At 55.2% G+C, this 13142-nt stretch overlaps 4 protein-coding genes across 4 annotated transcripts; 2 read left to right on the top strand and 2 right to left on the bottom strand.

Annotated features, from left to right (window-relative positions):
* Positions 1-11: 11 nt before the first annotated feature.
* CMQ_1142 (uncharacterized protein) lies at positions 12-1147 on the bottom strand (the record flags this gene model as incomplete). The annotated part of the gene is made up of 3 exons (XM_014318221.1): positions 12-531; positions 588-828; positions 889-1147. The coding sequence occupies 3 exons, from the start codon at positions 1145-1147 to the stop codon at positions 12-14; spliced, it is 1020 nt and encodes a 339-aa protein (XP_014173696.1).
* A 2174-nt stretch (positions 1148-3321) lies between these two features.
* CMQ_373 (protein kinase) lies at positions 3322-7184 on the top strand (the record flags this gene model as incomplete). Its single annotated transcript, XM_014317452.1, has 6 exons — positions 3322-3729; positions 3795-4158; positions 4602-4746; positions 4809-5407; positions 5456-6403; positions 6457-7184. The coding sequence occupies 6 exons, from the start codon at positions 3322-3324 to the stop codon at positions 7182-7184; spliced, it is 3192 nt and encodes a 1063-aa protein (XP_014172927.1).
* A 1545-nt stretch (positions 7185-8729) lies between these two features.
* CMQ_502 (uncharacterized protein) lies at positions 8730-10102 on the bottom strand (the record flags this gene model as incomplete). Its single annotated transcript, XM_014317581.1, has 2 exons — positions 8730-9751; positions 9820-10102. The coding sequence occupies 2 exons, from the start codon at positions 10100-10102 to the stop codon at positions 8730-8732; spliced, it is 1305 nt and encodes a 434-aa protein (XP_014173056.1).
* Positions 10103-11147: 1045 nt separating this feature from the next.
* CMQ_1668 (uncharacterized protein) lies at positions 11148-11873 on the top strand (the record flags this gene model as incomplete). Its single annotated transcript, XM_014318747.1, has 2 exons — positions 11148-11676; positions 11743-11873. The coding sequence occupies 2 exons, from the start codon at positions 11148-11150 to the stop codon at positions 11871-11873; spliced, it is 660 nt and encodes a 219-aa protein (XP_014174222.1).
* Positions 11874-13142: the final 1269 nt, after the last annotated feature.

The following is a 13142-nucleotide window of genomic DNA, read 5'->3' on the forward strand; positions in this document are numbered from 1 at the left end:
GACTGTATACGTCAATATAGGCCAGAAAGCTTCTTTCTTGGCCCGTGATTGGGCCCTGTATTTGTTCGTGCCCTCTTAGCTCGCCGCTCGCTGGCTGCCAGTGGGATGTCTGACACGATGTTGCCGATCTTGATCTTGACGCTATCGACGTTAAAGTGTAGCGGTTCCTTGCTTTCCTTGCGTTGGTTCTGCTGCCACGTGCCATAAGCCTGTTCGGTCAGCTTTACCCAGGCATGAATGTCATCTGCCAATGTCCAGGCGACGGAGACGTGAAAGGCGAAGGCGACGGTGTCGTCCTCGTCGCTTTCGGAGGCGGTGCTCTGCCCGTACAGGGTTGGCTGGCCCACAGATGCAACCTGGCTGTTGCACCGCGCCAGCAGAGACACCAGCGGGTGGTTGTGGCCGCGGCCCCTGCTTTTGCTTACGTCAGCCACAGCGGCCTTGTCGGTGACCGCAACCCGAAGCACCAGAAATGCGCGAGCCGAGTCGGGGCTGCGATACCAGTCGAGGCCATTGAAGCCGACGTAAGATCTGGGAACATATGAGAAGGGTGAAGCTGTGCGCAGAGAGGGAGCGAAAGAACATACGGCACAACACGCGACGACGACACAGAAGCGATGAGGCTATCGAGGAAAGTCGGCTTCTGTGCCGTACGGAGCACAAACGGCCTCGACAGGCTGATGTGCAGCGGCAACGGCACGCCGAGATCGCTGGTGAGCAGGCTGTGAACAGCCGGCCGTCCGGGCGGATTGCCCGTCTGGGGTAGGACGTCGATGACCGCAGTGAGCAGTGCCTCCAAAGACGCGTGCTCTGGCGACGTCGGGAACCCTGCATACGGACTAAACGTCAGTCGTATGATGGCAAGGGCAGAAGAGTCTAGAAACCTACACTCGACGTAGATGTGGCTCGGCCACTGGCCGGCGACGTGGGGAATTGCCCGAGTGCGACCCTGGTGCAGGCTGGGGCAGTCGGCAGTGCTGGTGCGGACATTTGCGGCGTAGATGTCATGAAAGGACCGCGGCAGTGGGGGGAGGCTTGCAGGGGGTGCAGCTGCAGCCGCTTCCAGGCTGGTCCGCTTCGTCACGTCCGCTGTCTTGTCCTCATCTTCTTCGCCGGCCGACGACGAGTAGTCCACCAAGCATGCCATCTGGCTCCCTAACCTGCCGACTTTTTCCCCGTTTCCAGCGCGGAAGGGTCGCTGGCAGATTTGGGTGCAACATGTACTGTTGTCGTTGTAGTGGTTACTGGCAAAAGGCAAGCTCACCGCATATGCAGCACAAGCTCACATAGCTCCAAGCTGTGCTCCGTACGAGAACGTTATCGGATGGTGTCCACTTAACACGTGGCGGTGTCACATGCAACGCCTAGTCACGTGCGGCTGACAGCATTTCTTGACTCATACTGAACAGTTAACGGATACTTCGTACATACTCAGTCTCTAGAGTGATCCGTACCTTGCATTATTTCACGGCATTGTTGAACAGCGATAACTTTGCTATCAGCTCATCACCATGGTCGGTTTTGTAGCTGCCTAAAGCTGTAGCTCTTTGACGCGTAAGCGACCGGAGAATGCTGGAAAGCGGATTATCACGGAATAGGACTTGCGCGGGTGACTTTTGCATGGTGGCAGGCGGCAAGGTACATCATTCTCCACTAAATAGGGCAGCAAGTGCCGGTAGCTTCCCCAACGCAGCCAGATACAGCACGTTTCCACTATTCCTCCAAAGCTTACGCAACAGGGGGGCTGGCTCACTGCTGGCATCTGTCTGCCAGCTAGACTGCCTAAAGAAGATACGTCGTAGACAAATGGTCACAGACAGCGATGCGCGCAAAGCAGCTCACCGCTCCATTCCTTGGTACACACGGGTCACATGTATTGCACGTATATGCTCTGAGATTCGTATCCCAGTCTGTGTATGAATATATCGCTTTTGTCCCAGCGTGGGTGTCGGCGCAGTATGTAGAAGACAGGCAGCATTTACAACTATCTTACCTTCTAGGTGGTATGATCTCGGTCCCATGACCAGCCAACCGCAACTCACCACGTCCATCTACTCCGTACCTATTCGTCGCCTGCGCTCTTATCTCTTTGCGTCCTTTCCCTGACCCCTCATTTTGCCCAGACTGCTGCGAATAATTCTCTAAGGAGGGGAAAACCCCCAATCACAGACACTAGCCCGAGGCCGCGCAATAAGTCGCAGAGAGAAAAGCGTCATCTGCGCATTTGACCTGCAAAAGCGAGAATTCTTTTGGCTAGCTAGGTTTCCACAAGTGATTAGGCTCTAGGGGACATGGCTATGACCTGGCTCCACGGTCGAAGCAAAGGTGACAAAGGCCAGGAAAAGAAATACCATATTATACTAGACAACCGGGAGGACCGGCAAGACAAAGACTGGGTTAGTCACGTTTTTTTTCGGCCTCTTTCTGTATTTTTTCCGGATGTCCTTTCTTTTTCCAACTTAGCTGCTCTTCTTTGACTTTGCCACTGAGCGTCCCCAAACCTGTTCGGGCGCTGCGTGACTCCATCGGACCGCGAAGACAGACGACTTGCGTCACAATCGCTGGCCGCAGCAGGCACTAGTCACCGCTAAGATGGCGGCTAGGGTGGGATGATGTGCGGAATCATGACCGTTCCGAACTGCCCGACTCTGCTCTTTATTATTTCCCATCCCATCTCCCTAGCCGTTCTGATGGCTGTCTCTTGTATCTATTCATTCCTGTCTTTTGGCTGATTCGAAAATTTGAAAGGCCAAAAAGTACATTCTCGATCCGTTGACTGATTCCGAGCCGCACCAATTAGACGGACCCGGAACGTCTTTTTTGAACCCCCGGCGCTTTCTTGCACTGAACCGTACGCCGGAGCAGAACCAGGTGAACGATCTGCAGCGTCGTACTTATAGCCCTGCACCTCGCCTCCCGACGGACATCCACCATCCCAAGTCCACAACCCCGGGTCGGCGATATTCACGTCTCCCTTCAACAGTCCCAACATCAGCTGACGCTGCTGCTCGTACTATCCACCTCAAAAGCAAAAGTGTCGACACCATTTCAACACATCCGAGAAGATTCGAAAAACGTCAAAACAGTGCCAGCCGACCACCTTCCAGCTCTCGGTCAAGCAAGATCCGAGCTAGCCGAAAACCACCGCAAACACATCGTATCCAAAGGACTACAGATTCCGTCACGGAAATCCTCGCAGAACGATCGGGCAGCGCTATCAACAGAACAGTTCACTCACCTGTTCCATTCCAGGCCCCCTCAAGTCCGACAGGACACTCTCTCCGACGAAGCACGTTGCATATTCCGCCCAAGCTCAGCGCCATGGCATCATCCGTGCAGACCAAGCAGACGTCCAGTCACCCACGCAAACGCCAGTCTCGTCGTCGTGGTCTTCCGCTTGCCGACTCGATCGATATACTAGACAAGACTGGGTTCGGTGGTGCTTATCACCATGGCGGGCCCTATGACGCAACTCTTGCGGCCGTGAATAAGAACAAGAAGTACGCGCCTCTGGAAGCTGTCAAAGATTCCAACCTAGAGGCGCTACGAGCGACGCCAAAAGAGTACATTGTGGACTCACTTGAGCGACACATTCCCCTACAGGGGACAGGAACGATACCGTCGGGCATGCCAGACATGAACGGAAACATCATGAACTACAAGGAGGGCGCAGATTTGATGCGTGAGGCTGATGCGCCGGGCGGGGCGTTTATGCGCTACGATTTCATCGTGAGTATCCCTACCACGGATCTTTTGTATTTGTGTCTGTACGCAGACTGCTGACTGTGTTGTAGAAATACCATCCCGACGATCTCAAGGGCAAGGGGGAGCCATCGTTCAGCATCGAGCGCAGCCTCAAAGAGCAGTCAAACAAGCCGTACAGACACAAGGTGTCGGCCAGCTACAGCGGCGGCAGCACGTATGAGATGAAAAACCAATTCCGGCCGCTGTTGACGCCACCCAAGGATGCCAATGCGTCGATCCGCCGTTCAAGCTTCAGCAGTTCCGCAACGGGTGCGTCCTGGCGGTCGCCATCACCACTGGGCTCGGGCTTGCGGCCGCGCGCCCAGGACGACACCATCTACTCCACCCAGACGGACCTGAGGCGGAATGCCAGCCACGGCAACCGCATCACAGAGGGGCTGAAGCGACGGCTCGGTAGCTTGCGGCGGAAATAAGCACGGGGGCGAAGAATGATAGGATATTGATTGGATTCAGGGCTTGTTAGAGATATCACGATGTTTTCGCATTTCTTTTTTCTTGGTTTATACGTTGTAGAAGTGGGGCTTTCACGGTTTGAAGTAGACGGTCAAGGTTCTAGACAGTCATAAAAATTTTCAAGATTTCACATTGTCGATTCCTCTCACCGAACACAAAGATAGGATGCTCACCTATGACATAGTGACGCGAAAGAGGAAGGAGATGGCCCGTGCGGCTAGCTTGTCGCTTCCCCGCGAGCACCGTTGCCCCTAACGAAGGAGCTCCTGCGCGCAGGGGTGCTTTCCGTTCTGGGAAGCCTGTCCTTGTCATTTTCGCCACACCACCGTATAAAGTTGGCCACGGTGGACCGAAAAGCAACTGACGAGCAAGGCCACTGCGAGATATCGCGGCTGGCCAGGCAACTTCCGACCGACTCTCCCAGCGCACGCATCCACACGAGAAGACGAGTCTGGTGTTTACAAGCACACGCCCTGCAGCCATGTCGCTGGTGCCTTTTCATCCACAGGAGGGGCGCGAAATCGTTCTGTAAGTTTCGGGGCAGAGATCTGGAGACGGTTTGTTGCTGACAGCCGGAAATCTGCAAACAGCCGCCATCGCAATGCCATTGTCGTGCGCGACCCGTCGTCGCAGCGGCTGGAGATCCGCGGCATCGCTGAGTGTCCGACCTGCCACCGGCCGATGCGCGCGTCATCGCCCACTCGCTCGCCGTTTGCCTCTGATGTCGATGGTGACTTCATCCACCGTCACGAGGGCTATGTCGACCCCAACTACTTTCGCATGCTGCGTGCCGGCCACCACCAGCTGCGCGGGACCGACCATCCGTCCCACGGCACGCCGTCCAGCCCTCTGCGGCGTTTCTTCCAACCGCTTGTCGGCCAAAGCACCCCGGGCGGAAATTCCAGTCCGGCCGGCAGCACTGCCAGTGGAGCTTTGTCGGAGGATGAAGACGCTGCCTCTGGGGGCTCTCCGAAAGCAGGCGCTACTGCAACCCTGGACTCGAGCCCCATCGGCAAAGAGGCCTTCAGTCCGCACTATTTCAAGACCTTCTTTGTCGAGGAGCGGGAGCTTGGTCGTGGTGGCAAAGGTGTCGTCCTGCTCGTTCGACACGAGATTGACGGCCTTCAGCTGGGCCACTTTGCCTGCAAGCGTGTGCCTGTCGGCGATGATCATGCCTGGCTTGAGAAAGGTGGCTGCCCCTTTTTCCCTGTGTCGTCTCGTGTACTGACTCTCCTAGTTTTGGTCGAGGTTGAGCTGCTGGCCAAGCTCTCCCACCCAAACCTCGTGTCCTACCGCCATGTCTGGCTCGAAAACGTCACACTCAACCGCTTCGGCCCCAGCGTTGCCTGTGCCTTCATCCTTCAGCAGTACTGCAACGGTGGCGATCTGCAGAATTACATCATCGGCGATCAGCCCAAGGAGGCGACCAAGGAAGAGCTCAAGGCCCAGATGCGACGACGGTCCAGGGGCCAGGCCGAACGGCCTCGAAACCCGTTTTCACCCTCGGCTGCATCTCGCAGACAGCTGCAGTTCGACGAGATCTACTCCCTCTTCCGCGACATCACCTCCGGCCTGGCCTACTTGCATGCCGCTAACTACATCCATCGAGATCTCAAGCCCAGCAACTGCCTGCTGCACCGCGAAGGCCGCAATCTCACCTGTCTCATCAGCGACTTTGGCGAGGTCCAGCCGGAGAACGTTGTCCGCCGGTCCACCGGCACTACCGGCACCATTTCGTACTGTGCTCCCGAGGTTCTCCGGCGGGACGCCAATGGGCTGTACGGCAACTTCACCACCAAATCAGACATCTTCTCCTTGGGTATGATCCTGTATTTTATGTGTTTTGGCCGTCTGCCCTACCGCAGTGCCAACACGCTCCACGAGGAGCTCGAGGATATTACCCAACTACGTGCCGAAATTTCCAACTGGAAGGGCTTCCAGTACGAGCGGCGCGAGCGGCCAGACCTTCCCTCGAAGCTCTACCAGCTCCTCACCAAGCTGCTGTCCGTCCAACCGGCCGAGCGGCCCAGTGCGACCGATGTTCTGCTCGTCATGCGGACCACCGAGTCCGGCCTGGACGGCTTCTCGCGCAATGGGAATTCCACCATGAGCCAGACGATGAATATGTCCGGTCGCCGGCTTCAAAATCTCGACTCAGGCGTCTCGTCAGGCACGTCTATGCCAGGTGCGTCTTCATGCTTCTGTCTTTGTTCGACTTGTCTCTAATGTGTCTGTCAGATACCGTGAATACCAGAAAGGGAAGCCTGAATTCGCTTTCATCCCCGGCGGATCACCTGGACGAGTTTGCCGTTGTGGACTCAGACGACGCCTCGTCGCCGAAATTAACGCCCCGGGACAGCCTGCAGAAGAGCAGGCCATCCACCCTGACGCTGACGCACAGCCAGGAGAGAGGTCTGAACCGGTCTCCCGAACGGCGGACTGCAGCTGTTTCTGACAGCTCCGGGCCCCGCTCTCTGTCGCCCGGTGCCCCAGCTCCGTCGTCTCCGCAAAACACCAACACGCCTCTCCTGATGCCACCTCCGGCCACCTTTCTTGGCGAGATACAACACCGGACACGACTGGCTCAGCACTTTGTCCTGCTCTTTTCTCGGCAGCATGCGGAGGCTGTCACCTTTCTTCTTCGCATCACTCTCTTCTTCCTTAAAATAGTCACCCTCGCGAAGCCTTGTTGGCCATTCATGGCCCAGTGGGGGATCGGTGCGCCCCTCGTGTTTGTCGCCGGGTTGGATCTGGGGCTTCCTGATGAAAGCGGCGGACGTTTGGGATTCCAGCAGGATGAAGCCCCTCAGTATCGTCACAGGCCCCGTCCGAGATCCCCGTTTTGGGAAAGGAGCTGGCGTGTGAGCATGCTCTTGCTCGCGCTGCACTTCTTCATCTTGTGGACTGCTTCCCACTCAGGAGTTCTCTGCACGGTCAACAGCCATAAGCCGTGGACAGAATGGTGAGACATCGAATATTGTCAAGTGACCATCTCCAAAACTTACAGCAATATGTCAAACTTTACGGAGAAGAAGTACAGGACAAGGATAAAGGGTTGGGCAGAACCGAATCTCTCTTATTCATTGTACTTATGTTTTGATACAAGAAAGCGGGCAAGTACTTGGAATATGTGGATTTTTTCTTTTCTTTTATTATCGCAATGGTGTTCAACATCTGTTTGGCTTGTCTGTAGCAGACGTTGAAAAGTCACAATCTTGACCAATGGGTTTCATGAGGTTCTTAATTGGATCTGTTGTTCGGTTCCACGGTATAACTATTGATATTGTATACTATATTGAGATAGTTGGCCATAATACTTAGACAATTACAGATGCATGGCAATACACTACTTCTTCGCTTTTCCAGGAAATCCAAGTGATCAGCTCCTCGGCAATGTCGGGTTTAAGATGCACGTCACAGTAACACTGAAGACAACACTGACACAGTATTTCATACACTTACTCTATCTATCCTGAAACCTGTCAGGGACCAGAGTAGGGTCCACACCGGAGATGCAGGGTTTCCTGTCACTCTCTCCGGCCCGATCATAGTTTGCGTTAGATCCATGGGCCTTGTCAAACCGTCATTGGCCTATGCCGTTGAAATTCCATTGTGTCATTAGTGCGCATTTTCAAGTGGAGGAAATGATGGCTTATGAGTGATTTTACAACCGGATGGAGCGCTTGATGAGCCCGATACGAAAGTGCTTGCGCACTGATCGTGAGCTTTCTAGATTCCAACATACCTGCGTAGAAGGGTCATGGGAAGCGTTCGACCGGACGACGGGCCATCCCTGTTAATCACATTAGCTGTTCTCGTTATTTTTAGATCCGATCAGCACATATGATCTCTCCGTCCTGGAGAGAGCAGATATGTGTTAGCAGACCCTAGAGATCATCTGCTACTCGTACGAACCTGTTTACATTTAACAGATAATCGAGTTTCTGCAAGGAAGACTTTCTGCACTATGAACAAGTACACGTCAAAGGAGACCACGTTTTCATTCGCATAAGTAATATTTCGTCTTTCATTTTACACTTCCTCATGCCATACGAGCACATAGTATCGTAATGTAGCAGCCCAAGAGGTACCGGCATGTTACATAGCACGATCCTGAAACCTTGGTAGGAGCAAAGACAACTCACGTAAGGTCTATCCACCGCCGGTGTGACCTTGGAGGCACCGGGAAAAAAAACAAGTATTCTGAATACGAGTCAAGAGAACCAGGAAGCATCTTGCACCTGTGTTTTGGCGTTCTGTTACTATGTAGTTCCAAGGCTAACTGCAGGATAAAGCTGCATTGGCGATACAGAAACCACTTGCTGCACTCAAATCGTCCTATTCCTTTATATATATATTCAATTAGGATCTGAGTAAAGAAACTTGATAACGGTAGTAACGGGTAGCACGGCTTTGTCGGTCGACTTTAATAGCCAATTTGAAAAACGCAAGGAAATGGGGGTATCATAAAACTACAAACACGAGGTCACCTGTGCTAGCCTAGGAAGCTTTCAAGCCAGGTCGCGATCGTGAAGCATCTGCCACTTGTCGTGGGTTGTGTTGATATGAACGCGTAGATCCTCGGCCGTCCCGTAAGTCTCGGTCAGGCCGTTGGACGTGCAGAGTACGCAGCCGAAGCCGCTCTCAGCGCCTTCGCAGTGGCTCTTGGCCAAGAACCGTGGCGACAGGCTAAAGCCGTCCTTGAGGACGATGGTGGTGGTGGATGGGCTGTGGCGAAGGGTGCGGGTGCTCCTGGCGCTGACGAAGCTGGCGGAGCTCTCCATGCTGCTGATGCTCTTGTTTCTGTGGATTATGGACTTGTCTTCGCTTCCGCTTCTCGCGCTGGCTCGGGTGCTGGCTCGGGTGCTCGTCCGGGTGCTGCATCTGGTAGAGGCACGTTCTTGCCAGCGGTAGCCACAGCGACATTTGCGCGCTGAAGGTACGAGCTTGTACACGTCGACCTGCAAGGCCATGGCCTCGGGGCAGAATATGTTGAAAACGCTGTTCTGGGGCCGGACCCAGCTCTGGTAGCTGGCGCGCTTGCCGGCAGCAGAGGCATTAAAGACCAGCTCAGGCAGCGACGGCAGAGGCGCGACACATTCGGACATGGTGGCAGTCAGAGGGGGCGATGGCGGCTCGGACTGGAAGACGAGCGGGCTTGACAGAACCGACCACCTGGTCGTTGTGGCGTCGTCATCCTTGAACGACCGGCAGCAGGTGGATGGACCAGGCGACGGTGGATATGCCGGCAGCATGGCCAGCAGCTCGCGCTTCGTCTTGGGCGGCTTTGAACGCAGCGACGGCGAGCGCCACTTGGGCACAGGCAACGCGCGCGGGATGCCTGGCCGACCAGCGGCCATGCGCCGATACAACTCGACCAGGGCATTGATGGTGGCCACGCGCACGGTCTCGGATGCTTTAAGGATGACGTTGATGTCCAGCGGTTTGGTAGCCGATGCGATGGCTGTCCGGAGCAGAGCCACCTGGTCCTGGAGGAGGTCTTGTTGGATGGCCAGAGCACGACAGCACATGTCTAGACAGCTATATCAGGACTGTGGAGGCAGACGAGAGAGAGAGACAGAATAAGGCAAAGAGGCCTACCGTCTCCTTGAGCGTAGTCGGGACCGAGAATGGCCAGGCCGATGGTAAAGGTCTCTCGTGTCTGGGCACCCATGTCGAGAGAGGCCGAGAGGGCGCAGGGGGCGATGACAGGCGGCTTGGGCACGGCACCGGAATTCTCAGGACGGCGGTAGTGATTCACGCTTCCGCGGCAGCGCCGCCATTGCGAGTAGAACTGGAGGCACAGTGTGAAGGATGCAGATAGGTCGTCGATGCGGGTGGCCACGGTGGACGTGGCCCTGCGGCCGCCCGTGGTGCCTTTCATGGTTGGGATTGGTGGCGAGAATTGCGTGTTGAGGACTGGTTTGACTGGCTGGCAGCAGCCGGCGGCTTTCTTAGGGGCGGATGCTGTTATTTTTAACAAGTCCTGCGCCCCCCGCAGAGATCGGCGAATGAGTAGCTGTCAGAGGAGGAGGTGCTGATTGGTCGCGGGTTCTCGAACAAGCCATTCGTACGGAGTACGTATGTATACGTCGTACATTGCACTCCGTTAGATAAGATATCCTACTTGCACTATGTACGGAGTACGAGTTGCATCCAGAGTGCCCGTGACAAAAGGGGATACCCAGTAAGTCCGTGCTCCGTATCCGTGAAGAGAGGCCTGGAAAAAAGGGACCCGCTACGGGGATGAAAGACGAGAAAGGGGCATTACTCCGTATGTAGAAGAAAGCAACTGGACAATTATCATCAGCCCTGGCTTATCTCTGGTGCACCCCTGAAAGCCATCTCGGAGAAGAAAATATACTTCGTATACGTCGTAAGCGGTAGCGATCCTGTAGCTGGAACAGAGGCTATGGCAGTTTATGATCCGTGCCCGACAGGAGGATGCGGTGATGTGGTGATGGTGGCCGTGATGGCCGTGATAGCATTTCGAAACAGAGAGAAGGGGAAAAGCGAGGAGGGTGAGAGGGCGAGGCGAGGCGAGCGAGAGCGAGAAAGGGCCATTGTTCTGGGCTTGTGGACGAACGCCGCTGATCAGTGGAGCGAGGGCAGAAACAAAGCATCTTAGGTTGTTGATAGATCGACAAGTCGGACCATCCAAATCTCTGCAGCTACAATTTGCCAGCGAAGTGTTAGTCAGCACAGGCCGGAAGAGCAGTCAGCATATATGATGACGTAAGCGGGTTTGGAGAGGACAAAGCTCTCATTGGCCTGATGTGCCCTCGAAAAAAATCCATTGAGAAGAGGCTCGATTGCACTGAACTTCGGTTGGCTTCCATTGAAATATTGTAGGAGCAACGCAAACCGCTGCCGGCGTCACCTCTGCGCCGCTTACAAGCAAGGCCCGACAGCTTCCAGACCCCGCCACAATGTCGTGGGTGGCAGCTCCGAAGGCGGTAGCGGCATGCTGCAGTCTGGTCCGTGGTGTGCCGGCCACAATTGCGGCACGACAAGCGAGCCAGATGACGTCAGCATGGTGTTCGGCAGCTGTGCCAGGGTTTTTGCGGCTCGCCTCATCGCAGACATCGGCCAAGACACGGGCGCGGGCAAGATCGACAGCCCGGTTCAAAGCGGCTCCAGAACGCACGGCGTCGATCCCGTCTTCTCCTGCTGCGCCAGCCGCTGATCTGTCTGTGGCACTGGACGACAGCATTGCCGCCAGCCAAGAGGCAGCCCTGGCCGAGCTGAAGCGGCTACGGTTAGCGGCGACTCCGACGAGGCTGCCGCCAGCCGTGGCGTCTAGCAACCGATCCGGCGGTCCGGTGGAGGAAGAGCCTCCAAAGAAGGTGGTGGCTATCCAGGACACGCCCGAGTTCAAGGAGGCGTCGCGGAAATGGACGTCGGTGATCGTGGCTATTCCGATCCTGCTGGTGTCGTCGTATTTCTTGTTTGAGCGCTGTGAGTTGTCTCTGGCCATTGCGTGATACTACTGCCGACTGCTTGCTAATGCCACCTCTCCTCCAGTGGTGATGGGCCACAAGCCGAAGGACCTGTCCGAGTACAGGAAAAAGACAACAGAGGAAGCCGTGCAGCAGCTGGACGCATATGTGAGCACCAGCGGTCGTGGCAGCGGGCCGACCAAGCCGATGGCGTAAACAGGCCGGCAGGCTCACCGTCCTGCTGGACAGAGATATGTACGAATAAGACAGCGACGACGCAGGCGACCGGATTGGGCCTTCCATGCTGTTTTGGCAGCCATAGTGATTACGCAGCACGTGATAACGACGATTGATCAATTGGATTGTCTACAAATGGAATGCGGTGACGTAAGCAATACGGGACTTGCAGTGCTGATCATATCTAGTCCTGCTCCCGTATCGGGCGCATATTGCATCATTTCTTTGCGGCCATTGCGATACAATTTTCTAATATTGCCTGAGTTGTGTGTTTGCTTTTAGGACTCCCTTTTGCGGAGAGACGCAACCGGTTCTCGCTGACTCCGCCGACAATTGCCTAGTTCGACTGCTTTGTCCGCCGAATTACAGCAAGGAATGTTCTTATCGCCTTCCTTGTTGGCTCCTGCCGTAAGTGCGGATGCTTCCGAAGCACCTTCCGGATGGAGAATAGGCTGCACGATTAGTTAATCGACTCGCAACAAAGCGCTAATCTGCGCGAACAATAATTCACAATTCGCCAACGACGAAAAAGGAAGCTAAGAAGATTTAAGCTCATTTCCAGCTCAGGAACAAGCACTACGGCTGACGCTGCACGTCTCGGCCTTGTATTGCATGCACACCTCATGAGTCAGGTGCAAGCCAGTCAATCAATGTGTGAGACAGCCAGCAGAACGAAGCAGCCACCGGCCGGTTCGCCGCCCCTCTTTATCCTATTGCTCTCCGGAGATTAGTCCTGGCTGACGTGGGTCTGCGTCTTTTACTACTATGTATGTACACTTTAAACCTTGTCCATGGCCCTGTCCGCATCCATTACGTCGCACGGCGGTCGCCGCTCACCTATCGGCAGGTGGGCTGTGCCAAGCTGCCTATCACGTCTCTTGTCTTGCCAACTGTTTACGGCAAGATACTCTGAGCTTAGCGTGCGAGAATGACAGAGTCCCCCGCTATCTCCACCCACTGATAGCCATTTCCATCGAAGCGACTACTTTGTGTATGCAAGGGCACAGGGTTGCGATCGACACGTCGCCACGTTCTCGCTCTCGCCGGGCCCAAAGCCGCGGTTGTTAGCAGCGCTGCGTACACTCGAAGCAGTATAGTACTCGTACTTTGTACTCCGTAGTTGTACATGCAGCTTTCAAGATCACTGGTGTGGCACGTGCTACTCCGGAGCTCCTTCCTTCTGTGTATATATTACTCCTGCCTTCTCTGCCCCTCCCGCAAAACTTTTCAAGATAGCTTTCTCGGTCC

The sequence above is a fragment of the Grosmannia clavigera genome (genome assembly GCF_000143105.1).
Source record: "Grosmannia clavigera kw1407 unplaced genomic scaffold GCSC_140, whole genome shotgun sequence".
Classification (NCBI taxonomy): Eukaryota; Fungi; Ascomycota; class Sordariomycetes; order Ophiostomatales; family Ophiostomataceae; genus Leptographium; species Leptographium clavigerum.